The sequence below is a fragment of the Balaenoptera acutorostrata genome, chromosome 18, assembly GCF_949987535.1.
Source record: "Balaenoptera acutorostrata chromosome 18, mBalAcu1.1, whole genome shotgun sequence".
NCBI lineage: Eukaryota > Metazoa > Chordata > Mammalia > Artiodactyla > Balaenopteridae > Balaenoptera > Balaenoptera acutorostrata.
In genome coordinates, this window is record NC_080081.1 from 69,614,500 (window position 1) to 69,640,545 (window position 26,046).

General features: G+C 35.1%; 1 protein-coding gene across 6 annotated transcripts in view; it reads right to left on the reverse strand.

The window, feature by feature from the left end:
* Positions 1-26,046, reverse strand: part of NBEA (neurobeachin) — a 631,767-nt gene that overhangs the window by 309,005 nt on the left and 296,716 nt on the right. For all 6 annotated transcript variants that reach the window (XM_057532889.1, XM_057532888.1, XM_057532885.1 and 3 more), the window contains exons 35-37: positions 20,178-20,242; positions 6,783-6,891; positions 3,186-3,352 (exon numbers count right to left, since the gene is read on the reverse strand). In XM_057532889.1, the coding sequence (XP_057388872.1) occupies positions 3,186-3,352; positions 6,783-6,891; positions 20,178-20,242 (341 nt within the window). The remainder of the gene's footprint in view (positions 1-3,185; positions 3,353-6,782; positions 6,892-20,177; positions 20,243-26,046) is intronic.

Sequence of the window (26,046 nt, forward strand, 5' to 3'; positions counted from 1 at the left end):
CAATATGGGATGTGTGAAGAGTAGTTAAGGATAAGAGCAACAATTATGTCCTGGGCAACTGTAAGACTGGGGATCCCCATGTCTAAGAAGGAGATGACTGCAAGAGGAACTGGTTTGGGAGAAAACCTCTGGAGCTCAGTTTTATCATCGTTAGTGTGAAATGACAATTAGATATCCGAGTGGAAGATACCAAGTAGGAAGATATACATGTCTGGAAATAAGGGAGAGGATCTGGAGAATTTGGGAGTTACTGATATATTGGCATTTTTTTAAGCCATGAGACTAGATAAAATTGCCTAGAGAGTGAGTAAGACAAAAAGGAGAAGCAGTCCAACAACTGAGCCTTATTAATTAATCAAATACTAAGAAAGATTAGAGTTCAGTATCCCAGTTAGTAAAGGATGATAATAGAAAGGCTGTGTGTTTTTCAGCTAATCAGCCCTGGGAGTTAATGTGCAGAAAAGGACAAAGGATACCTGTTCTTCTGAGGGGTTCTATTGCCAGTCTTCCCGTCTATCTAATGAGCTATCATAAAGGGAAAGCTGAGCAGAGGATGCATTCGACACCTTACCACATGACTGTCACTATTGAAGTCTCTGTCCTTTAGCTGTATTTTAATTACCTGGTGAAATATTAAAACCAAACCATGTACAGTTTTATACATTTAAGGCAATATCCTGCATTATACCAGTTGAATTATTAGCAATATAATGTTATAGTCCTCACTATATATAACTGAGTAGATAAATCCAATTCGGATGACACAAAGAGAGAGACAAGGGCTATAGCTAGGGCAAAATGCTCGTACTATTGTACTGTCTTAAGGTTAAATTCTGCGCCAACTTGGCTAGGCTATGTGCTCAGTTGTTTCATCAAATACTAGTATAGATGTTGCTGTGAAGGTATTTTGTAGATGTGGTTAACATCTATAATCAGTTGACTTTAAGTAAAGGATATTATTCTCAATAATGTGGGTGGGGCTCATCTAATCAGTTGAAGGTCTTCAGTGAAAAGACTGAGGCTTCTTGGAGAAGAAGGATTTCTGCCCCAAGACAGAAATCCTGCCTATGCGTCCAGCCTGCCAGCCCACCCTACAGATTTCAGACTTGCCAGGTTCCATAAGCATGTGAGCCAATTCTTTAAAATAAATCTCTATATATCTATACCCATATCCATATTCATATCCATAGCTATATCTTATCTATATCTATGTCTTACATATATCCTTTTGGTTCTTTTCTGTTTCTCTGGAGAGCCCTGATTGACACACTCTGCTTCTATTTGTACAAGTTGTGTGATACTATCTAAGTTTCACTTAACCTCTGAAATCTTCAATTTCTTCATTGTAATATGAAAAAAAAATTTCAGTATCAACCTTAATAGAGATGTTCTGAATGTTAAACAAAATAACCCATGTGATGTTCTTAGTATGGTGCCTAGCACACAATAAATATTTAATAAATGTTTGATGTGGTGGTATTGCTATTATTATAAGAAACAAATATTGAGTGTTCACTATTTTTTTTTAACATCTTTATTGGAGTATAATTGCTTTACAATGGTGTGTTAGTTTCTTTTGTATCACAAAGTGAATCAGCTATACATATACATATATCCCCATATCCCCTCCCTCTTGCATCTCCCTCCAACTCTCCCTATCCCACCCCTCTAGGTGGTCACAAAGCACTGAGCTGATCTCCCTGTGCTATGCAGCAGCTTCCCACTAGCTATCTATTTTACATTTGGTAGTGTATATATGTCCATGTCACTCTCTCACTTGGTCCCAGCTTACCCTTCCCCCCTCCATGTCCTGAAGTCCATTCTCTACGCCTGCATCTTTATTCCTGTCTTGCCCCTAGGTTCTTCAGAACCTTTTTTTTTTTTTTAACATTCCATATATATATGTTAGCATACGGTATTTGTTTTCCTCTTTCTGACTTACTTCACTCTGTATGACAGACTCTAGGTCCATCCACCTCACTACAAATAACTCAATTTCGTTTCTTTTTGTGCTGAGTAATAATATTCCATTGTATATACGTGTCACATCTTCTTTATCCATTCATCTGTTGATGGACACTTAGGTTGCTTCCATGTCCTGGCTATTGTAAGTACAGCTGCAATGAACATTGTGGTACATGACTCTTTTTGAATTATGCTTTTCTCCGGGTATATGCCCAGTAGTGGGATTGCTGAGTCATATGGTAGTTCTATTTTTAGTTTTTTAAGGAGAGTGTTAACTATTTTTAAAGACATTATGTTATAATTTTACTTTAAATTCAAATAATAAAGTTTTCTTAAATCTGTCTTATACTTGAGACCCCAGGACAGTCTGTCAAATAATATCCTGGCCATATTCTAGATGTTCTTCTCTAACTAACAGAATCACTTCTACCAGAATTTTTCTTAGTGTCTTGTCCACATTTACCCAATCCCTAAACTCCGCCAGACAGAGATTTAATAAAAACAGTCAATGAGATAAGATAAAATGAAGATATATAAATGAAGAACATTAGCAATCAAAATATAGTGACCTGCTTCACTACTATTTTTCTAGAAGGCAGTGTGCAGAGGACAGCAAAACATAACAAAACAATTTTATGCTCACAAAACTTTAGGAAGAAAAACACTTGTAATGCAAAAACAACCAATTTTGGTTTTGTTTGTATTATAATATCATAAATACCCTAATTTGAGATGAAAACTTTCCTAAGAAAGACTGCATAGAGAAATATAGAAGAAAAAAATTTAAAAGAATGTATTACTTCTCCATAGTGAATGCTTATATTATTATTACTTGTGCATAAAAAAATTAAGAATGATATAAATTTAATAATTTGAAGAGTTGACTTTGAAAGATTAAAAACAAGTCACTTCTTATAACTAACACCCATGTTATATATGAGAGATGGTAGTCTAAAATACTTGCCTAAACAAATTTTGTATTATGTTATATATTATTATGAATTAGAAAAAATTTCCATTAGATTACTTTTAAAAGTTTAGATTTTCTTTTAAACCATTCTCAAAAGTCATTACTAAAGATTTCAGGAGAAAAATTAAGCCATTTTTTACAATTTAAAATCATATTTTGTAAGGAATTTTTAAGTTTATAGTTTTTTTTACTTATAACTATTATAATTAACCTATGAGTTACTATTTACTTCTAGTTTTTTATAACTCACCTATGAGAAACTGCTCCCCAAGCACCATGCTTATTTGTGAGAATGTTAAGGATCTTCTGTTTCAGCTGATTTGCAGTCACGTGGTCCCTATGTTTCGCAGCACTAATGAGATGGTCACACATCTTTTCTTCCTCTCTTCTATCAGCAGCGTATTGGGCACACTGCGACTACAAAGAAATACAAACAGTGCATGATAATAAACCTCTACTGTGTGTAAGAAAGAAATGATATTTAACTTTGAGTTAAAGGGTAATAATTATCGATTCAATTTTAAAAACTCAAATAATGTAATCTTTTGAAAGTTTATTCTAAAATACACACACACGCACACACACGCACACACATATATAAAATCACCTTTCAAACTGGTAAAAATATGTTCTTTCTTTGTGTTTATACATAAAGTATATGTAAAGTAATTTGAATATTATTAAGTAATATAATCAAGTAATGAATGACTTTTAAGGTTCCTTCCAATTCTGAAATTCTGATTTTAACATATTCCCAAAATAAGCATTTTAGAAACAAAATGATTTATTAAAAATGTAAACCTACTTATTATTTTAACCTATATAGTATATATCTCACTTAAAATAAGAGTTATATTCCTGATAATTATAAATAGATCAAAAACTTGCCACTTAATATATAGTGTTCCATTTTGTAAGTGGCAATGTGGTGTAGAAGAGAAAGCAGTAGTTTAGGAATTTAGACCTGGATTTAATTTCACACTTTATGCAAATTCTGTTTTTTTCACTGTATTCAGTTTTACATATGTAAAATGAAGGGCTAAAACAAGGTTTACTCTACAGTGTCTCCTAGCTCTAGAATCTAATGTATTCAAAGTTTCTCATGATAACTACTACCTTAATCTTATCTTCCCTAATAATCAGTTGTCCTGTCAGCTATCTGTATTCAAGTTCATTGGTATTAGCAACACAGGTAATCAATCTCATTGTGTATCAAAAAGGCTCAATACAAACATGAACATGAAGATGAACATCTCTTTAACCATAAGTTTGATTTGTTTTGTATAATAATTTTTGTATAGGGTAGAGTGACTGCAGATTTTAATGTTATCGTGTATGTAATACAAGTCATATAACTACAAAAAAAAGTTTTGTACGTCTAAAAAAATACATATAATGAGTTCACATTCATCATTACAAAGTAAAAATCTTTCATGTAAGGTATCTGAACATATTCCTTTCAACTATCTATTGATATAGACTACTACCACAAGTCATCTCTTCCAGAGAAATAACCCTACAGTAACCTAAGAAGGATTAATTCATTTTCCAATTTAGCTTTTTGTACAGGGAATCACCAATTAGTACAATGATCTGCCTCCATAATGAGGTTAATATTTCATTAGCTCCTTGGAGAGTACAATTAAATTTTCATTTTTCTTCCTTAACAATTACAGTGGTTAACCAAAAAAAAATTAACTGTGAAGTACCCATCTCAAATTAAATACATTTTTTCTCTTAATTACAGGCCTATATGAGAGATACAGAAATTCCTCAAAAAGTCCTAGTATAAAATGTTATGACTTTTACAAAATCTTTTACAATTTAAAAGTGATATAAGTTTGGTAAACCACACATGCACAAACATACACACAATCAATGCATTTACTAATACAGCTTTAACCTAAAAAGGACAAATAGGAACATCTGGGTTAAAAAACAATGCACATTCGTTAAGTAACAATGACAATACTCTCAAAATTAGGTTTACATTAGCAGTTTATTTTATGTGTACACAATCTGAAAACCCTGAGTCTTCATATCCTCTTCATAGCCTCTACACCTCCCTTAGCCATGCATCATCAACAGGAGTGATCTCATTCATCCCCGAGGGGGTAAAAACTGGTACTAGGGTTGTGTGAAAAAAACCTTACTCTTTTAATGTATAAAGCACAGATGCATATACGGTACACAAATAGACATGCAGCATATTGATGATAATACAATAAATCAAGGTGGGGGCTGATTAGGATGACAACTATTTAAAATTTTTCCTTGTGGGGAGCAACAAAGAAAAATGGTTGAGAAACTCCACCCTTAGCTTAATATCATCTTGGTTAAATATATGTTAGAGCTTGTAACTAATATCTAGCTGCTTGAAAATCTATTTTAAATGCTTTCACATGACAAATATTGATCTGCTTATATTCCCACAAAATATCTTGATTTTCTTAGTAGATATATGATCAACTCAAAACTGATTCTGCAGGGAATTCAGTTAATAATCTAAACCTTATTTACTAACAGAAGTCAAAAGTTAATTGAATATTCTTATTTTGTCTAGAGTTCTGACATATCTTATACCTAAACATATTATATTCAAAGAACTCAATCTTTTCTTGTCATCCAAATTACAGAACGATACCCAGTGTTATAAATATCCGATGCTATTTACGGTTGAAGCGATACAAAACTTCATTTTGACAAACACTTAATTGTCAATGGACTTTTACCAGAGTTTAAAATGTTTGTTCGTTTTTTGCAAAATAAGGTTGTGTAATCCCATATGACAAGTGTGCGCTGTCTCATCTGACAAATGAAGCAGAGGTTATGGGTTTTAAAGCGACAACAGCTATTTTTCTGCCTCATGCTTTTTAGCTAGGTAGGTCAGAGATCACTAGACCTAGGACATCAACTTGCATGGCTAAGAGAGCTGCTTTACTGAGATAAAAACCTCATCAAAACTGAAACCGTGGGCTCTGGCTTCCAGCCACACCACACTTGTTCGCATGTCGTATCAGGAGAATAAATTGGTGGAGTTATATATTATTTTCAAGGCCACTGAAGTCCAACCTAAGCCAAACACCAGGTCACCTCAATATTTCTGAAACCAATTTTATTGAATTAGGACAATACAAATAATGTCAAATAATTATTGACATGCTAGAAATATAAGAATAATGTTCTTAACTTAAAAAACTATTAGTATGTAATATATAGTGCTTGAACATCCTTTAGTTTTTGCATATAAAATAGAAATGACAGCTATTTGTTCTTTACTCAAATGATAGTTAATTGTACTTATGAGGATTTTTCAACTATTACATTTCCATATATAGATCGATACATGCAGATCTACATTTATATCATATATAATAGCATTGCTTCATTTGTCATTAAAATATCAATTATAAATATAAAATATGAACTAAAATAATCTTTGGCCACTCTAAATAAAGATAGATACATTATTAAATAATAAATTACTGAATGGTAAAACTGTTTCTCCATATAACCACTGTTACACCCATATCTAATGGTGTGTAAACTATGCTTAAAAATTACTAAAGGAATTGCATTACAAAACTGTATTTGCCTTTAAGAATAAGTCAGAACAACTTCAGTCCACCAACTGGTTAGGAACAGGGCAGGACGGGTCTCTTCATGTTGCAAATGAGGTAAAAAGAAATAAGTGCCCTGTATTTGACATTTACTAAAGCTTTTAAAAACTACTGAAATGACTTCAGTGAAATTTTTCTCTTAAAAAAAAAACCTTATGTAAGGTTACCATTGGTGACAACCGACTTATAACAGAAAAGCAGAATTTAATTCAATCCCAAAACCTTACCTCGAACTCTGCATGTTTATGTACATCCTCAGCTCTCTGTCTATTCAAAATAAACTCAGCTTCATTTGCAACACGAACTATATGGTCCTTCATAGCATGGCATAGCAATCTGAAAAGAAAAATATCTTTGGAATTATTATTCTTAATAGCTTTGTTTAATCCAATTTTTTTCAATAATCAAATTTCAGTATTGCAAGTATTAACTATGCATAAATTTTAGATAAAGCTAAATCATATAATTAAGAAATATGCCATTATATTGTTACAGCAATGCCTCTTAAATATAGTGTGCCTTGTGAACAAATGATTCAGTTAATTCAATAAAGTTATTTAATGCACTAAAAAACCAAGGATTTTTGACACTGTTTTTAAAATGGCTAAAACAACAAAATTCACTGCCATGGAAGTAAATTTTCACACAAAACTGGATGACCATATGTTATGAAATCTATAGACTGGATTCTTTCTTTAATTAATACAGACAATAGGACTAATTGACACCTAAAATTCACTTAAATGCTCAGATTCTTAATTCTAAAATGGAACTACCTTGAAATGAGTTCCAAGCAGCACTCAATTCAAGATAGTTCTCAGTAGAAATCTTTCCAAAATCCATGTCTGTTCTGACACAGATTTTGTTACTCCATGATGAGATTTTGGTTAAATTATGACTGTCACTCTAGGACCAGCGGGAACTTCCTGGCAGTATGACGGAAGCACCACTAAAATCTTGCATAGCAGCAGGACAGGTAGAGAGATTACTTGGAAACATGTAGCAGTATTCTCTCCAATCACGTAAGAGGGACACAGGCACATTCCAATGGGAATATGGTCTAGTCTTCAGCATGAAAGTTAACGACAACATAAATTATTCGAAGACACAACGGTTAGGGGAATCTGCTAGAAATCACAATACTTGGGGAAAAAAGGCTCAAACTCCTATGTAAATAACGTTGGAGGGCAAAATATCATATGGATAGTCTTAAATTTAATCACTGAGGCAGCTGGAAAAATAAAAGAAGTTAAAGAAAGACTAAACTCCAAATATTAACTTTTGATGACATCATTAGTCTATATTTTATAGATAGTCTTCAAAAGAGAAAAGAGATGTGAGAGATTAGAGTATTTCGTTCAATGGCTTTGTCTAGTGCATGAAGGCTGAAGAAAGCCAGGAAAAAATCTAATATGTGCAAATTAGTGCAGATTACATTTAAATAGATTAACAGAAGACAGCTGGAAAGGAGAGAGCGTCTGGCTGGTTAATAGGTACTATTCTCAGGAATAGTAGAACAAGTGGATGGGCAAAGCCAAGAGGCATGGTGGCAGAGGAGGGGGTGGGGTGGGGGAGACTCATGCCTCAGACACACCAGAGAAATTGCATCAATTGTCTGAAAGTCTGTCCTCCTACCTCTGACCCTTATGAGTTATATAGCAACTAATATATGATGTTTTATTTCCATGCATCTTCTTATCTGACTCACTGTCATTCTGGGTGACCTCATTAGCCATGTGGGAAACCATTCACCACAGTACCTCACAATTCTCTGACCTTTTAAAGGGGAACCAAAAATCCCTAAATCTAAGATTCCTTTAGAATCTTCAATTCTACCTCACTTCAAGAAATCACCTCACTGGCCATAATCAGCTTCACATCGTAAATCTTTATGCCAACAATCTACTCTCTGGTCACAATCTCCTATCCTAAGTGCTTTCTCTCCCCTTCACTCGTACCTCCCTGGCCCCAGGCAAAAATAAGCTCACTTCCAACTTCCACTTCTTTGATCCCTCTCTTCTCTTAGTCCTTCAACCACTGCTCAGATTTATCTCCTTTCCCCCCAAGCATGGATCCCTCCCAGTCCACACTTTAACCATTCTCCTTCCAGCACCTTCACTCAATTCCTGATCTGCCTGCTGTAATTGCTCACGAAATACGTAATCCTAGGTGAAGACGTGGGTCTCCCTCCTCAGTCCTACATCTGGACCTTTGAGGAAACTTGAGATGACTTTTCTAAAATAATTTTGTTAAGTGTGTATTCCTTGTCATGTGTGGTCACTGAAGTCTCTGTTTCATTATGTTAGTGTCAGCTAATGATGAGACAGAGATTTCTTTAAATGCCTGAATCCAAAAAAATCTCCCAGAATTTCTCAAGCAGCTGTGTGTGTGTTTGGACAACCCTTGAACACTCAGCCAGGCAGGTTTCAACTCTACCTTTGCATTTACTTCCTGCTTCCATAGAGTCCCAGCGTCAGCTAAAGATGAGAGTTTGGGGCCTTCTCAGGTCTTTCCAGAGCATGAACACAATGTTAAGCATGTGCAGGGCCCTTTACATTTCCAGGAATATGTCAGAGCCTTTCAAAGCCCTTGTGTACATTTCACTCCCCAGCTGCTCCTCCCAAGCTTTTTGGTGTGTCTATCATTTGCCTCAACTGTTATCTATCACCTCAGGCAGTGAGGTCTAAGATATTAGCCTATAAATGTCTTCAACAAATGCCCTCAGGAAATCAGCTTTTTTTTTTTTTTTTTTCCACTCCAGGCCACTCCCAGGTTAGGCAAAATAAAACAAATCTTTTAAGCCATTCTTCCAGGGAGTCACCAGACAGATCAGAACAAGTAAGTGATTTAAAATTCTTTGCTAATGAGGTCTATTATGCTCCCTCTGGTACAGTGCTTATAATGTGTGCTGCATTTTTATGGCTTCCTTTGAACTGGGGAACAAAGGTTGGGACCAGAGTAAGTTAAAATGTCACAAAATTACTCTATCGTCACACCCACCAATAATTTTTGAAAATACTTTTGTTGCATATACAATTATTGAGAATTATTTTTTTTCAAACGTTGAAAGTGTTATGTCACTTTCTTCTAGCTTTCTTTGTTGCTGTTATTCTTTTTTTTTTAAATTTATTTGTTTTTGGCTGTGTTGGGTCTTTGTTGCTGTGCGCAGGCTTTCTCTAGTTGTGGCGAGCAGGGGCTACACTTCACTGTGGTGGGCAGGCTTCTCATTGCTGTGGCTTCTCTTGCTGCAGAGCACAAGCTCAAGGCGTGCAAGCTTCAGTAGTTGCAGCACACGGGCTCAGTAGTTGTGGCTCACGGGATCTAGAGCACAGGTTCAGTAGTTGTGGCACACGGGCTTAGTTGCTCCGCGGTATGTGGGACCCTCCTGGACCAGGGCTCGAACCCATGTCCCCTGCATTGGCAGGCGGATTCTTAACCACTGTGCCACCAGGGAAGTCCTTGTTGCTGTTATTCTAATTTTCCCTTTTGGTAGATGATCATTTCTTTCTTTCTGGGTGCTTTTGCCTCTTTATTTTAGGCATTGTCCAGTTTCAGTACCATGTATCTAGTATGGGTTTCTTTTTATTTAGCCTACTTGAGGTACATTGTGACTTCTGTGTCACTGTATTCTTATTTTCAATCAGTTCTTAAAAATTCACAACAATCATCTTTTAAAATATTTCATCTCCCCTACTCTGTATTTTTTTCCTTTTTCAATTCTGATGATTTGTAAACTAAACTTTCTTAGTTTACCTCCATATCTCTTAACATCACTTCATTTTTCATTTCTTTCTCTTTCTGCATTCTGGGAAAAATTTCAAAATGTATGTTCCAAGTCACTGGTTCCCTTCATCCTTGTCTAATCTGATGAATCATTAATACATGGAGTTTTTTCCAAATTGTATTAAATTCTATAATTTTTGATTTTTCAAATCTTCCTCTTCATTTTGAAGGTCTCTTCTTATTCATTCAATTTTGTGCTATTTTATTTCCTGTATTTCACAATTCTAATCTTGGTAGTCCCTGGGGATCTAAATTTTTTTGTTTTTTTCCTTGTTGATTCTCATACATAGTGGCTTTCATTCTCATATATTTAGTACTCTTTGACTGTTACCTCATTTCTGGTCTTAATCAGGAGTCCAACAGACTTAACTTGGATAAGTATTTGCTTTTATTTCTTTTGATACCAAGGAGAGCCCACTAGAACCATGTCAGCCTCTCTTAAGGATCTTGGCTTAGCATGAAGGTTTCAGGCGAGATTCTATACTTAATTCCTAGCTAAAGATTCAAAATCCTAACAGCATTGCTGTTTTAGGCATATGTCCCCAGGGCATTCCTACTCCTTGAGACACCAATTTATAGGGGGGAGATGTGGCCCTGGAGAAGCCTAAACCATGCCTAAACCATTTATAAGATGCATGTTGCCTCAAAGAGTATATCCTAGGTAGGATGTGAATGCTCTGTAGCACAAGATAACCTCAGATCACTGAGTTACCCACACAGCTTTATTCACTTTTCAATCTGCTGAAATGTGACTTTAAGATCATCCTACATTAAATTAATCATCAGTCTTGTCAATTTTACCTCCATAATATATTTTTAATCTGTTTGTTCATTACTTAACATTGTTTTAATTCAAGCCTTAATCATCTCTCATCCAATTACAATAGCCTCCTAATTTCTCTGCCTCCCTCAAATCTTCCATCCTTCTGATACATTTTTCGCTTTGCCATTACTGTTAAATAACACTTAAATTTCTTCAACGGCTACTTTTAATAGACAGGATAATAGCCAAACATTATATATAGATATCAGTCTACTTCTGTAACCTTATCTACTGCCTTTTTAGCATACTTTTTCTATGTTCTAGAAAAACCTTCCTAGTTCTTTTAATCACTCATGCTATTTCAGGATTTCTATATGTGCCATTTCTTCTTCCTGTAATTCTTGCCATTCCCTCCTCTCAATACAACTAAGAGATCTTCTCCCAATTTCTCAAATGTTCTGGGTGTTATAATATTTATCACACTGTCTTATGGATTTTTTTCCCTCTCTTTTTCTTTTAATAAGTCTCTCTCTCTTAGAATGTGAAGTTCATTAAATGAGGTACAATCACTATTCATCTCTGTATCCAACATGATCTGCATGTACATGTCATGAAATATGGACTCACCAATAATATATGACTAAATGGAAAGATGACTGAATGAATACATGAGCAGGTTATGTGAGAAGGAGGGGCAAAGAAGAAACAGAACTTTAATGATTAAGGCAGTTTAACACTATAAAATTCTACGATACATTTAGCACATAAAAAAAGAGGTAAATAAAAATATCAGATAACTTGGGAATTACAGAACATTTTCTTCCTCAGAGTATCTGTACAAGATAGGAAGTAAATGAAGTGGTCTTCATCTTCTACTGTAAGTTTATTTTTCAAAGGAAATAGAAAAAGAAAACAATTTGCTCAATTCTATTCATTCCTGTCCTAAAACAGAGTTGTCATGGATACAGGAAAGAAGTCAGGAGACAAAACAAAGTATTCTCTTCCAAATGGAACAAATATCATTGCAGCAAGTTCTGATTTTCTAGGAAGTTTCTAATTTTATGCAGTTTGTTATAATTTAAATTGCTTGTCATTGACCTGAAACCCTGAGATCCTGAATCTTAAATATAAATAATTCCTGTAATTTGACTGAAAGGAAAAAAAATGTCAATAGGAAAGGCAATATGAGAGGTCAGACAAATTAGTCTTTCATCATCTCTAGATGAGTGAGGGGACAGAAGGCAGAACTAGTTTATATTTAAGTTCTGTCTTTTATTAGTGTTATAAACCTGGACAAATAAATTTTCCTTGTGTCTGAGTTTTAGTTTTCTGATGAGAAAATGGGTGCGCACTGTCTCAGATATCCTATAAACTGGAAGAAACAGTGCATGTCCAAGCTGTAAGATTACAGCTTAAATTTTAGGTCCTGATTTATTTAGTCAAGAAAACAGATGCTGATTGGAAGTAAAGTGGCCACACAGTGTAGGAGCAGATGTAATACCTCAGTGTCACTTCCTCTGGTCCCAAAACCTTAAAAGAATTAGGCATAGAGTTTCTAGTGACACTGCAAGGAAGAGGCTGGCTGGATCAGAAAATTTCAATTTCTTCCTGTGCTAGAGTTGTTTAATAGACTATTAAAAAATCTGGAAACATTTATAACTTTTTTAATTTAAATAATATAGAGCTCAAAAAAAGAGTAATATATAGAGCTCAAAGACAGATTATAACTTTTAACATAGAATTATGTCCATATTTGCTTTATTAGATAATAAAGAACATAAAGGTATTTTCTGTTGTTTTAAATCTTAATTTTCACAAAAAAAGCTAGGGTTGATTTTTTTTTTTCTTCTTTTGATCCCACGCAGTGTGCCTATACTTGTTTCGGTTCCGTCTCCTAAAAGAAGCCTTCCCCAATCATTACTGTCCACTGAAATAGGTCCTTCTTCTTAAGTCAATGCAAATTTTTTTAAAATTAATTAATTAATTAATTTATTTATTTTTGGCTGTGCTGGGTCTTCGTCTCTGTGCGAGGGCTTTCTCTAGTTGCGGCAAGCGGGGGCCACTCTTCATCGCGGTGCACGGGCCTCTCACTGTCGTGGCCTCTCTTGTTGCGGAGCACAGGCTCCAGACGCGCAGGCTCAGTAGTTGTGGCTCACGGGCCCAGTTGCTCCGCGGCATGTGGGATCTTCCCAGACCAGGGCTCGAACCCGTGTCCCCTGCATTGGCAGGCAGATTCTCAACCACTGCGCCACCAGGGAAGCCCTAATGCAATTTTTATATCAATTTTTTGCACTTAGTTATATACTGTCTATGACACTTTGAACTGTTTAATTTTTTGTGCATGTAAAACCTAATTTCTCAATTACAAATTACTTTGAGTTGAAGACCAGATGTAAAATGTATTTGTATCACTGCTAAAACTATTTAGTGAGTATTTTATAAGTATTCAGTTTTGTTTTGTTTTGTTTTTCTGGGTGTATTATAATTATTTACATAGGTGTTAAGAACTTCAGAAATACCTGTATAGGTATTACACTGCTTCTGGTCATTAGAAAATAACAACTTTTTCTTAATCCTGGTCCAGCTAGGACTGTGACTCAGTCACGTTATAAAATAAGTATTCTGTTTTTTCACATGTTGGTCTGTACACAGCAACTGAGAGAGAGAAATTGTCTGTGTGTTCTCATTTTACGAACGTGGAAACTAATCCGTCTATAATCAATGCTTCAACTCCCTGGGCACCTTGGGAAGAGTTCCTAGACTAAAACATGGCTCAGGCCATGACCGTACTCTGGCTTGCTCATTCTATTCCTTTACCTCTCACCTTTAGTTTATCCTTGGACTGACCACACACACTGTATCTTCATGGCAGCATTGACTCTCCTGTAACCAGGTAGTTCACTTCTCCCTGTGTCTGTTCTTTAAACAACATACCAGCCACAAATGCAAAGGCCAACTCTAGTCTCCTCTGTTAGCAGCTGATCCTGGTTGTGTCAGAATGGGTACAGAAACTAAATCAATGTTTTCTAATAAAGACGTATCATTTGAATCTAGGCTGGCATTTGCTTGTAATATGTAAGCTAAGGACAACAACAAAAACGAAACTTTATGTCTCTAAGAAATAAGAAACAGGAAGAAATATGGCACAGAAATGACTATGCCAAAAACAGGGCACCTTTCCCTTTTTTTTTTTTTTTAATACAAAGAACTATTAGTGTTTTATGAAATATTATTTAACTCTCACCAAAGCTAAAATAATAGTGCCTGGAAGGAAAGTATATTTAAAGTTGTTCTCAGAGGGGAAAAAAAATCTCAATACATATACATATGCAGATATATCTTAAACACGGTTAAAAATGCAATTCAAATAAAATATATGATTACTAATTTTGAAATTTATTTCCTTTTTACTTGAAATCTAGCCATTATTAAATGGGATTTGTTTATCTTAGTTTCAGGTAAATATATTATTCATCACCAATGTCTAAAGTTAAGTCTATAAATTAGCAATACTGTTTAAGATCTATACAATTAATTTTGTAAAAGCACAGATTTTTTTTACCTCATTTGTTTGCAAACCTCAATATGTTTAATAACTTACTACATGCGTAAAATGAATAACATAGTAGTACGAAAAAAGAATAAATTAGGTACTACATGAAGAAATATAGAGGGAACTTCTGTTTTCCAGGAGTTTCCAGGGTTTCTTTGTTCAAAATTAAATCAGATTCTCAACTCTAAGAAAAAAGTTTCTTATAGTGTTAGAAGGTGCTGTTTTTGTTTTTGTTTTTAAAATACAGTTTTTGCCAAATCAAGGGCATGAAACAAACTCAAGCAAACCAAAGCTTATTGGTTTAATTATTGAATAGCATTTGTTAAATTAATGTGGATATTCAAATTTTGGGCCATATAATCACTAAATAATTAAACTTGAATACGATACGCTTCTCTTCTTCAAAACGTAAGAAATGCAAGGTTATACATTTTTCCTTATTTTAAAGAACAAAACAAAAAATTGGAATCTTGTGAATCATAGGTCAAATTCAGTGCTAAACAAGAATACATTCCAGCTTGTTATGAATATTCATTAATTATATCCTATAGGCTTCCAAAAGAGTGATAGAGGTTTATTTTAGTCAAATGATTAATTTATTTCAAAAGATCACTCAAGTTCTATAATTTAAAAGTCTTTCTTATTTGCTTTATAGTTCAATTCATATTTTAATAATTTAGAATCCAATTATTATTGCCAAGATATCATAGGCAATTTTACATCTCATTAACCTTGCTTTGTTTTAATTATAAAGATCCTTTGTTAGATTCCTTTAAATGATCCAGTTTATAATTTCAGCCTGTCCTAGGGAGTACTTTAATTCAGCTGCACATTCATCAGCTGTTTTTGTCCTGTTAATTGTAGACAACTGCACAATTGCTTTCTCCAGCTATGATTGATGAATTATATTCACGAATGTAGCTGTTAAGTAGGATAAACATTTATAACAATTTCCACTTAAAGATTTTTATCTTCATTCCCACAAGGAAAATTAAAGACATAGTCTAACAATCAAGAGAAGATATTTTGTATGTTTCATTTTACACTATTAGAAAAAGTTAAGAAAAATGTTGTATGTCCATGCAAATGGGATAAAAGTGTATGTAAAGAATGTAATTTGTGCCTAGTATAGAGTCGGCATCAACAAACAGAAGCCAGATAAACTGAGTAATGTGTCTTTACTGTAACTACATCTGAACTATCTAAATATGATTTTTTTTAAAAATCTGGAACTCCCAGTTCAAATTTATGAAAGAGAAAGGTCTAAATTGAAAGGAAATGGACCAAACTAAAGATAGGAGTCGGCAAAATTCTGAATATATACTGTATGTAGTAACAAAAAATAACAAAATAACCTTCCATTTTTAAAGTGTCTATATTACTGTAGTTGTAATAAATGTCATATATTACATCCAACCTTCAGAGAAACTAGGCAGGATGTGAAACAATGTCAGAGGGAGATTATGCTACATGCCTAGAATCTAATAGTTTATCATTAGGAGAACTGGTATTTGAACTTGTTACAAATAATACACATATGCTCCATATTATAATAGGCACTGCGGAAATAGCCATTAAAAATACACCACAAATAAACAGGCACTAACACTATGGTACGGTAAGTATAAAACAGGGGAAAATGGAAGGTGGTTTGAGAACATGGGAAGGCACCTGATCCGGAATAGGGATGTGGAGGGGTTGGTGCTCAGAGAAGAGATTATTTTCACTAAAGTTAGAGAAGTGAATGTCTTAAAGCAATGCCCATCGTCTTTGTCCTGTGGACTACTGGGGAAAACACTACAATAGCAAAGACAGCATCCTCAATCAGGAACCCCAAACACTGGCAAGTCTCCTGTGTTTCCTTAGTCATTTCTCTCCCCAGTTTCTCTACACTGGCTATTTTCAATATTTTCTACTCTTCTCAAGTATAACACCTACCTCCCCAAATTTCCTTCATTCTCAGAAAATGGCCTTAACCTGCCACTTTATAGAGAAAACAGAAGGCATCATTACAAAAACTCTCTGAATCCTGCCACCAATTTAATTGCCTGCATCCTTTCTCAATACTCATCCACAAAAGGCTAACCCCTGTCCCTCTGCCTCACCCCTCTCAGAGACTGTACTCTTTTGAGTAGAAACTTTTCTTCTTTCTTTCCCACCATATTGGCTTCTTTCCATCAGCATTTTAAAATACTCAAATCCTTCCTTCTACTCCTCTCCTCCCCCTCAAATTAAAACCCTATCCACCACCAGCAACCACCCTTTCCCCTTCTTGGCCAACCTTCTTATAGTTGTAAGTACTTACTGTCTATACTCACGTCCCGCTCACTTCTCACCTGAAAACATCCGAGCTACTCCCCCTACTTCCCTCAGTTATCTGCTCCCATCCTCTACCTGCCTTTTGGCACATTTATTACATCAGTAATTACTTAACCTAACACTGTTGTTCCCACCGGACTGAAAGCTCTATTAGCACAGTGCCTGGCTCTATACCCAGCATCTTTAGCACATAGGTATTCATTCACCAGTATAAATTTGAATGAAATCAACATGTCCCTCTTGTCACTGACTCCAGTGGTGCCTTTAATCCTGACTTAAAAATCCTCTTGTTGACTATTCATTCCTTCTCAAACATTCTACTCAACATTCTTTTCTTCATTCCTTCAACAAATATTTGTGATTGCAAAATAGGTACTAGGCATTATTATTCCAGAAACCAGGGATATATCAGCAAATACGAGAATAAGACACGAGTTCTGAAGGGAAGTACATTTTAGCAGGAAGACATGTAAACCAAGAAAAGATTTTGAGACGATGTTACTGAATGTTAAAATAGAGTCATGTAATGGAAGTCTCATAACACAATAAGATGGTGAGGGGAGCCTCTCTGAGAGTGTGACATTTAAGCTGATTCCTCAGTGATGGGAAGAGCCGATCACGTGAAGATGTGGGGAAAGAGGATTCCCAGCAGAGATAGCAGCGAGAGCCTGGCCGCGTGTTTCCACTCACTCCACACACTCCCCCTGAGCATCACACCTGTATCCTTATCCCCCATTTACCTCATGCAAACTGAGAACTCTTGAATTTAAATCTCTATATTAGCTGTCTCTTTGGAGCTGGACACCCAAATTCTAAGATGCCAATTTAACATTTCCACTTGGAACTTTCATAGGCGCTACAAATTCAGTGTAACCGAAAGTAAAAGTATCTCTCACCAAATTCATGCCCTTCCTTCTGTATTGTTCTAAGTAAACTATGCTTACACTATAAATCATCCAGCTATTAAAGCCAGAAATCAAAGTACCTTCTTTCTCCTCTTACCATCCAATCTATCAGCAATTCTATAGATTTAATTTCCAAAAGATACTTCAAATTTGTCCACTTCTTCCATCCTCATAGCCACTATTGGTTGCTATATGACACCATTCTCTTCAAAAGGATTCTGAAACTTCAGATCGGTATCTCGCTTCCAGTCTGCAGCCCCAGATATCCATTTGTCACTCTGCAGATTATGCCAAACCTCTTCAACTACAGCCCTGTACCCTTAGCACAGCTTAAAAACCCCTCCATGGCATGACCCTTGCCATGAAGGGATGGCCCTTGCCTGTCTCTATGTGGCTGGTACACAACATGCACTGAGTGCAGACTCCAGACTAGGTTAAGTGCTCTGCCTTATGCTTGCATTAGTATCTGTAACACCCCTATCACAGCACCCTTGTGTTACTGTATGTGCTAGTCTAATGCTTGTCTTTCCTCCAAAATTTAGAACCATGTTTGTCTCATTCACTTCTCTATTCCCAGCGCCTATAATAGTGTTTGGTATATAGTAGGTGCTGAATAGACATGTGCTGTATTAATGTATACATGAGATGTTCTTGTATATTTAGAGCTAGTCATATTTCAATATTTGTTCCAAAATCATCTTTATTGGAGGAACTATTAGTATAAAAAATGGAAACACAAATCTAGAATGGCACAAAGAACATTATGAGTATTTTGAGGTTTTCATGGATTAAATTTTTTAAATATTATAATTACTTTCTATAATTCCAACTCCTTTCCTAAAACCAAACAAAATAAACTCCAAACACTACCAATGAACAAAAAACAGTTTCAAAAGCTAAAAACCTCTATTAGCAAAATTTTCACTCTCCTCCTTTTCTAAGACAATAACTATAATCTTAATCTTAAATGCTGGAGCTTCAATTTGTTAACTCTTCAGAGTTACTGATAATAGCATAATTTTTGTTTTTACTTCACAGTTGAAACAAATGAGCAAAACTAGGGTGTATGTGAAGTGAGAGATTCCTACAACTGATATGACAATGAGCCACCTGGGCAAAAGTTTTTATTTTCTATTTTTTCATTGCCTGAAGATGGATAATAATTATTATCAATTCTTTTCACCATAAAGTTTTATAAGAAGTAGAGTGTATTACTATGTTTAAAATTATTATTTATGCTATAAAAGAAAACTAATATTTTCCTGCATCTTTTGCTTGGCAGTGAATGAAAAATTTATTTTAATATTTAGAGTTATAGTATTATGACTAAAAATAATTCAATCATAAAATATCTAAGTGAGAAATACACAATAAGATGAATTGTTATAAAAACAAAGGCTATTTCTCAGAATATAATACACTGATGAACAAAAATACTAAATTGCATTTAAGTTAATTTTTTTCAAAATGGGTTTTTATAGCATATACAAACTAAGTTTCAAAGAATAGCTCATAAAATATTCTTTCATGACACCTCTCTTGATAAAGTTTACATACAGTAACATTATTACCTTATCAATTTAATTAAATCTGGTTTCAAATAAGAAATAGATTACCCCAAATCTTCAGTCATTATTTTCCAAAGAACACACTATATCATAGAAGAAACTCAAGTTGTAAAGGACGCAGGTCTTCGGCTGATAGAAGCTGAACATGTCAAAATGGTGACAGTTACATCTGTCTTAGTGTATCCATTGCCGATAAAGTATTGGAAAAATCGTAGTGAAAAATCTTACCACAGCATCATTTTAACAATGGTATAAATAGATTCCTAACCAGACCTTTATAGTTCCTATATTAAACTTCTCTCACATTTTTAGTTGCATACTAGATAGCATGACATGGTCGAATAAAACTATTTCACATGAACTGAGATGGGCTGAGTGAGGAAGTAAACACTGAACACGGCTCTGGAAACAGATGGAGTGGCAGATGGGACTGCAGATTGCGTTCACTTGATCTATGTAAAACAACTTTACTACTTGGTAAGACGTGGCTCAGATCTCACAAAAATCTTATAAAGTTTGTCCCTTTATTTCATACCTGCTTCCCCTCCGCCAAATAAAAATGCTTAACATTTTAAACTTTGCTCCTTTAAAGTATAAGTACCTGTGTGATGAATCATTTAACTAAAATATTTTTTCTTACACATTTTTGGAACAGATGGTAGGCAAGAGCAGTCACCCGGTGGAATAAAATGTACACTGACTAGTTGTCTAAAAATTGTAAAATTAATTACCTTCCTTCATTGATGAGTTCAATAAATGCAAGTCCTGCATTCTTCTGAATAGAATTTTGCCATTCCTAAAAGGAGAAAGCAAACCAACTGTAAGAAAAATGAGCATGTAAACAAAAGTAACATCTGGTTTAAGGATCATGTTGATCCTAATAACTTCCACGTGATATTACTTCTAAATCTTTCTAAAATATTTTTAACAAATGTTATTTTGCAAGAAATCAAAACTTTAAAAGCAGTCCCGTATTACTTAGTTAAAAAGGTGCTTTTGAATTCCCAGTGGTACCGACTAAGATAGAAAGTGAGATCACAGGGACAGAGCTCACTGTGACTGTAAAATATTGCTTATTTTACACTCTTCCTATGGCATATTTAGAATATGCTTTAAATAATTTTTTGGTTATTAATTTATTCTAGTGATTTCAATTTTTTTGGTCTTTTTAATATAGCTGGCAAATTGAATTTTTTGGATTAAAAATTATATCCCTTTCAATGGTACTATAAATAAATACTTGCCTAACATATTTTTATTAAAAATCCTTATTGATCAGTCATGCCACTCATCTATAGACTTTTCCTCCATGATTTTCCACTAATTAAGTGCTGGCCACAAATTCAGCTTCAGGAAACACAGTCTCCATGTCAACCCTTCACTCTGTTCCTGCTCACTTTCCCTTTTTTTTTTTTTTTAAACAACTTATCAAATTTTTTTAAAATTTTATTTATTTATTTATTTTTATTTATGGCTGTGTTGGGTCTTCGCTTCTGTGCGAGGGCTTTTCTCTAGTTGTGGCAAGTAGGGGCCACTCCTCATCGCGGTGCACGGGCCTCTCACTATTGTGGCCTGTCTTGTTGCGGAGCACAGGCTCCAGACGCGCAGGCTCAGTAATTGTGGCTCACGGGCTTAGTCGCTCCGCGGCATGTGGGATCTTCCCAGACCAGGGCTCGAACCCGTGTCCCCTGCATTGGCAGGCAGATTCTCAACCACTGCGCCACCAGGGAAGCCCACTTTCCCTTTTAAAGCTGTGCACACATGCTGGGAATAAATGTGGTCCCCAAAAGTAGGTACTTAGTATGTAAACATTCTCTGTTCTAAGTAAATTTGTGAAGAATTAGAAGAACAAATCATGAATCTATACTTCCCCAGGAGAGAGAATCAACAACTTGGAAAAAGGGACATGATAGTCTGGGGACAGTAATGATCTAATAAAGCCTAAATGACTCTGTTTTTAGCAAAGCCATTGTGTTTTAGCTGCCATAACTTTTATCCAAATGACAAGATCTTTGTTGCATTTTACTGAACTTACTAAAACTTTCAAATCATTTTTGTCAAAAACAATTGTTGACAACACTTTTTCCCACATTTTAACAAAATGACTTACTACTCTCCTCATATATTTTGCATTAATTGAGGCACAGCATTAGGCGAAAGTCTCCAAAGAAGAAGAAACAAAAAGAGGATAGAAAGAACTAGGCTGATTCTTGGGAACCATTCACAATTTTAAGATTAGAAAATGCAGCAGTTGAAAGGGACAAGAAAAGATCTAGAAAAATTTAAGAACAGATGCAAAATATTATAGCATTATTCAAAAGAAAATAATCCATGTATAATACATTGGCTCAAGAAAATAAAAAAATACAAGACCCTTTAATCACTAATATCATTTTTTTAATGATTAGGAAGTTAAAATTCTACTGTATGTGAACTGCAAAATTAAAATATAGTAAACCACAAAATATATGAAACACAAAAACAGAAGTACAAAAATCAAAAAAGATGTCATTCCAGAGGAGGGTAAGGAAAGCTCTGGTGGTAGAGTCGGCACCAGAACCAGGGGCTGGCACTAGAGCTGGTGCTGGCTCAAGCTGCAGAACTGGCCCAGGAGCTGATGCCTGAGCTGGCTCTAGCTGTGGAGAGACTCTATCTCTGGTGCTACTGCTGGATATGTTGCTGAAGTTGGCACTAGGTGTATTGCTGGCCCTAGCTCTCTCTCTGGATTTGGTGCCAAAGCTGGCTCTAGCTCAGACAGTAGTGCTAGAACTGGCTGTGAATTGGCTCCAGTTCTGGGACTGACTTTAATTCTGGCACTGGTGCCAGGCCTGGTGTGAGAATTGGAGATAAGGATGGCTCTAGATCTGGAGCTGATACCAGCTCTAGAGCTGAAGCCAGAGCTGGCACTAAGAAGCAGCTGGTACAAGAGCTAGTGCTGGAGTTGGCTCTAGCTCTACAGCTGGATCTACCTTTATCCAAGAGTTAGTGCAGGCGCTGGCTCTAGCTCAGAGGTGCTGCTAGGACTCGTTCTGGAATTTGCTCTAACTCTGAAGCTGCTGCTAGAGCTGGTGCTACAGTTTATAATGGAACTACCTCTATCTCTGGAGCTGGCTCTAGTTATATAGCTGGTTCTAAAGCTGATTCTAGTTCTAGTATTGCTACTGGCTTCAGCTCTGGAGCTGGATCAGGTCCCAGAGCTGTATGTAGCTCTAGAACTTATGCTAGAACTGGCTCTAGCTCTACAGGTGCTGGAGCAGGTGCTAGAGCTGACATATGAGCTGGTGCCTGAGCTACTAATATACTTCTGAAATCATTACATAGAGTTGACATCCTGACATGAAAGACAAATACCAAGACAATAGTACAGAAGGGATACTAGGGACAACAACAACAAAATATAACAGCAACAACAAAAAAGGAAACCTGAAAATGAGAGACAGTGAAGCAACAGAAAAAAAATTCGTAATTACACAGCTGAGATATGCAAAGGGATTGCAGACATAAAAAGAGACAGCTTAAAAAACAAAGTTGAAAACATCTCCCAGAAAATAGAACAAAAAGATAAAGAGTTGCAACAATAAGAAGAGAGATAAAGAAATAAGGAAAGTGGAGAATCTTCTGATGAAAACCAATATCCATTGAGTAGGAATTGTAGAAAGAGTGAATAGGGAACATGGAAGAGAGGAAGTTATCAAAGTAATTTAAATTATTTCCTAGGAATTAAGTACATGACATAACATCCCCAGCAAAGCACATTATCATAAAATTTTAGAACAGGGTTAAGGAAAAGGCTTACAGGAAAAAAATATCTTTATACAAGGAATCAAGAATCAGACTGACACTAGACTTCTCTAGAGCAAAACTGGAAGATAGGAGAAAAGAAAACAACACCTTCAACAGCACAAGGAACATAATACTCAGAACATTATACCCAGCCAAACTATCCATAAAATATGAGGACAGAAGAGTTACATTTTCAGACATGCATAAACATTTATTTTTCATCCACTCTTCTTCAAGAAGAGAGAAAAAGAACCTACTGATGGTGTGCTCTGCCAAAATGAGGAGTATATCAAACAGGAGAAACAAGATAATGTTGTGACAGCCCCAAAATCTCAGGGGCTCAAAAGACAAAGGTTTATTTCGTGTTCAATTTCCAAGTCCACTGCCTGTGTTCTGCTCTGCTTCATCACCACCCTCACTTTGGGAGCTAGACTGACAATGTAACCATTGTCTGGAACACTATAGGCAACCAAGGTGGAGGGAAAAGAAAAGAAGTTAAGTATCACTGGCTCTTACAGTTTCTGCCCAGAAGTAACACATGTCACTTCTTCTCACATTTCTGGTCAAAGTCACATGACCAAGCTTCAGTTCAATGGAGCAAAGGAGTGCAAACCCACCAAGTGCTCAAAATGCGAGAAAGAACCAAACGTGAACAACCCAAAACATGGCTCTAAGGGAAGAAATCAGATAAAAGGTGGATACAGATCTAAGAAACAGTTTACAGAACTATTGTAAAGCTAACACAGTTTCTGTGAAGAATTAGGAGAGACCTGTATGCAGACTAACAGACTGTCAAGAAGGAAATAATTAATTTCATCAGATTATAGAGAGGTTTTGAATACGGAAGACATATTTTGAATGAAAATCTAGCATTGCAATGTATATATTTTTTCTTCCAGAATTGTTTTTGTGAAGAAGCAGGCAATATAATTCCTAAATTTCTTTAATGACAATATAATGCAATTGAAAGGCTTTGTATTTGAGTTCAACTCTTTCTTCAGAACTCTTTCTTCAGAAAAATCTCTTTTTTCAGAGAAAAATCGGTTCATAGTTTTTAGGGCGAAGAGACTTAAATACAGTTGTAGACCATAGAGAATGAAAGAGTCAGAGAAACATTGATTACGAGAGAGAAATGGTGACAGGGAAATCTTGAAGAAGGCATTAAAGAATGGGGTGTCCTGGAAAGGAATAAGGATACTTCTTTCTTCAGAAAAAGAGTAAAACTAGGGGTAGATGATGTTTTTCTTTTCTTGTTCACCTATAAAATAGTCCACGGTATTCAGGAAGGGACCCTGACTTAAGTAACACAATTGTAAACTGTAGTGTAATTCTTTTCCAGAAGAGTGTAAACTCCCTGGTCTTATTTGCCTTGGTCTTGTGAAATAAAATGTGGTTTTAAATCTTAATATTTAATTTTTAGCACCAGCTACAGCATGAGACACATAAGTAATACTCAATAAATACTATTATTGGTCATTTATTGGGTAAGCTGCAATTCACATGCAATTCACCTCTTGGTATTATCAGAGATGTGAGGCCATATGACAGGTATTAAAACCTCTTAAACTTTTCCTATTAAGAATGCTCATAATTAATTGAACATAAGTGTTTCTCTACTCCCACAGAAGCATAATCTAACTGGGTTCTTTATCTGTGGAGACATGAAAGAGCATTATTAATCACAAAAAGAAGAAAGGATCTCTCTCTCTCTTTTTTTCCATCCTCCATCCATAGGGAGGGAAGATATTTTCTATCCTCCTCTGAGCCCAAGCAAAAAATTTTACAGACTCTGTCTATCTTGCTCTTCTGTCACCACCAACTGTCCTGTTATTTCCTCAGACGTAAGTAGATATGAAACACTTATGTGATACAGGATTTTAAGACAACAAAAGCCGAAATGCCAATTTTCTAATATAAGAGTTTAAAACTTGATAACTTAATAGTATTTTCCATGTCTCTGCAACTTCACTTTTGTATGTTTTATATGCACATTATATGATTAGATTTTAGATATTGTATCTTTGAAGGAAGAGCCATATTTTATTTGTCTGTGGTAACCACAGAACCAGAAGAAATAGATGATGTAAATTGCACAGTGACTATACTACAGTATTAAGGCAAAAAGAGTTCAATTCTAGAAGTTTAGCGACATCAGATGGAAAACACAGAAAAAATCCTTATGTATAAAATTTATATTATTATGTATAAAATATTATATTTCCTGGTATTTTTTTTCTAGGTTCTACTAGTTATTTGCTTGCCAAACATGAATATTTTCTTCTCTACCACAGAAGCCTACTGGTTATGCTTTAAGATGATATGGCTGGGAGTACAAGTGTAATTTTGCAGGCCTTGACCTAAGTAAGGACCAAAGTAGATTTCACCTAATGTTAAAAGAGTATAATTGAGTTTTTGAAGATTTTCAAAATTCTTCATCAACTACAATAATCAATTTGGACAATTTCAATTTATCAAGTCAATTTCTATTAACTACATTAACTAATACTAACAATTTGTAAGGTCAAAAAAATGTTACCGGTTGTCTTTCCTTAAGAAAGCAAGTTTAAAATTTTTATTTTTCAAACTGTGGTATGAGATCAAAGTCCCAGGCAGGAGACATACTAAGTGCTAGGACATACATATTCATCTCCCTGGAGTCTGGGAGGAAAGAAAAAAAAAAAGCCATGTAATTTAATTTAAAATTATAAGTAATATAAGAATAATATAGTAAAATACGAATTTTAAAACATAAGAGCATAGAATGTTTCCTGTTGTGGTGGCTTGCATGGGTTACAGCTTGTATCACCCTTTCATCCA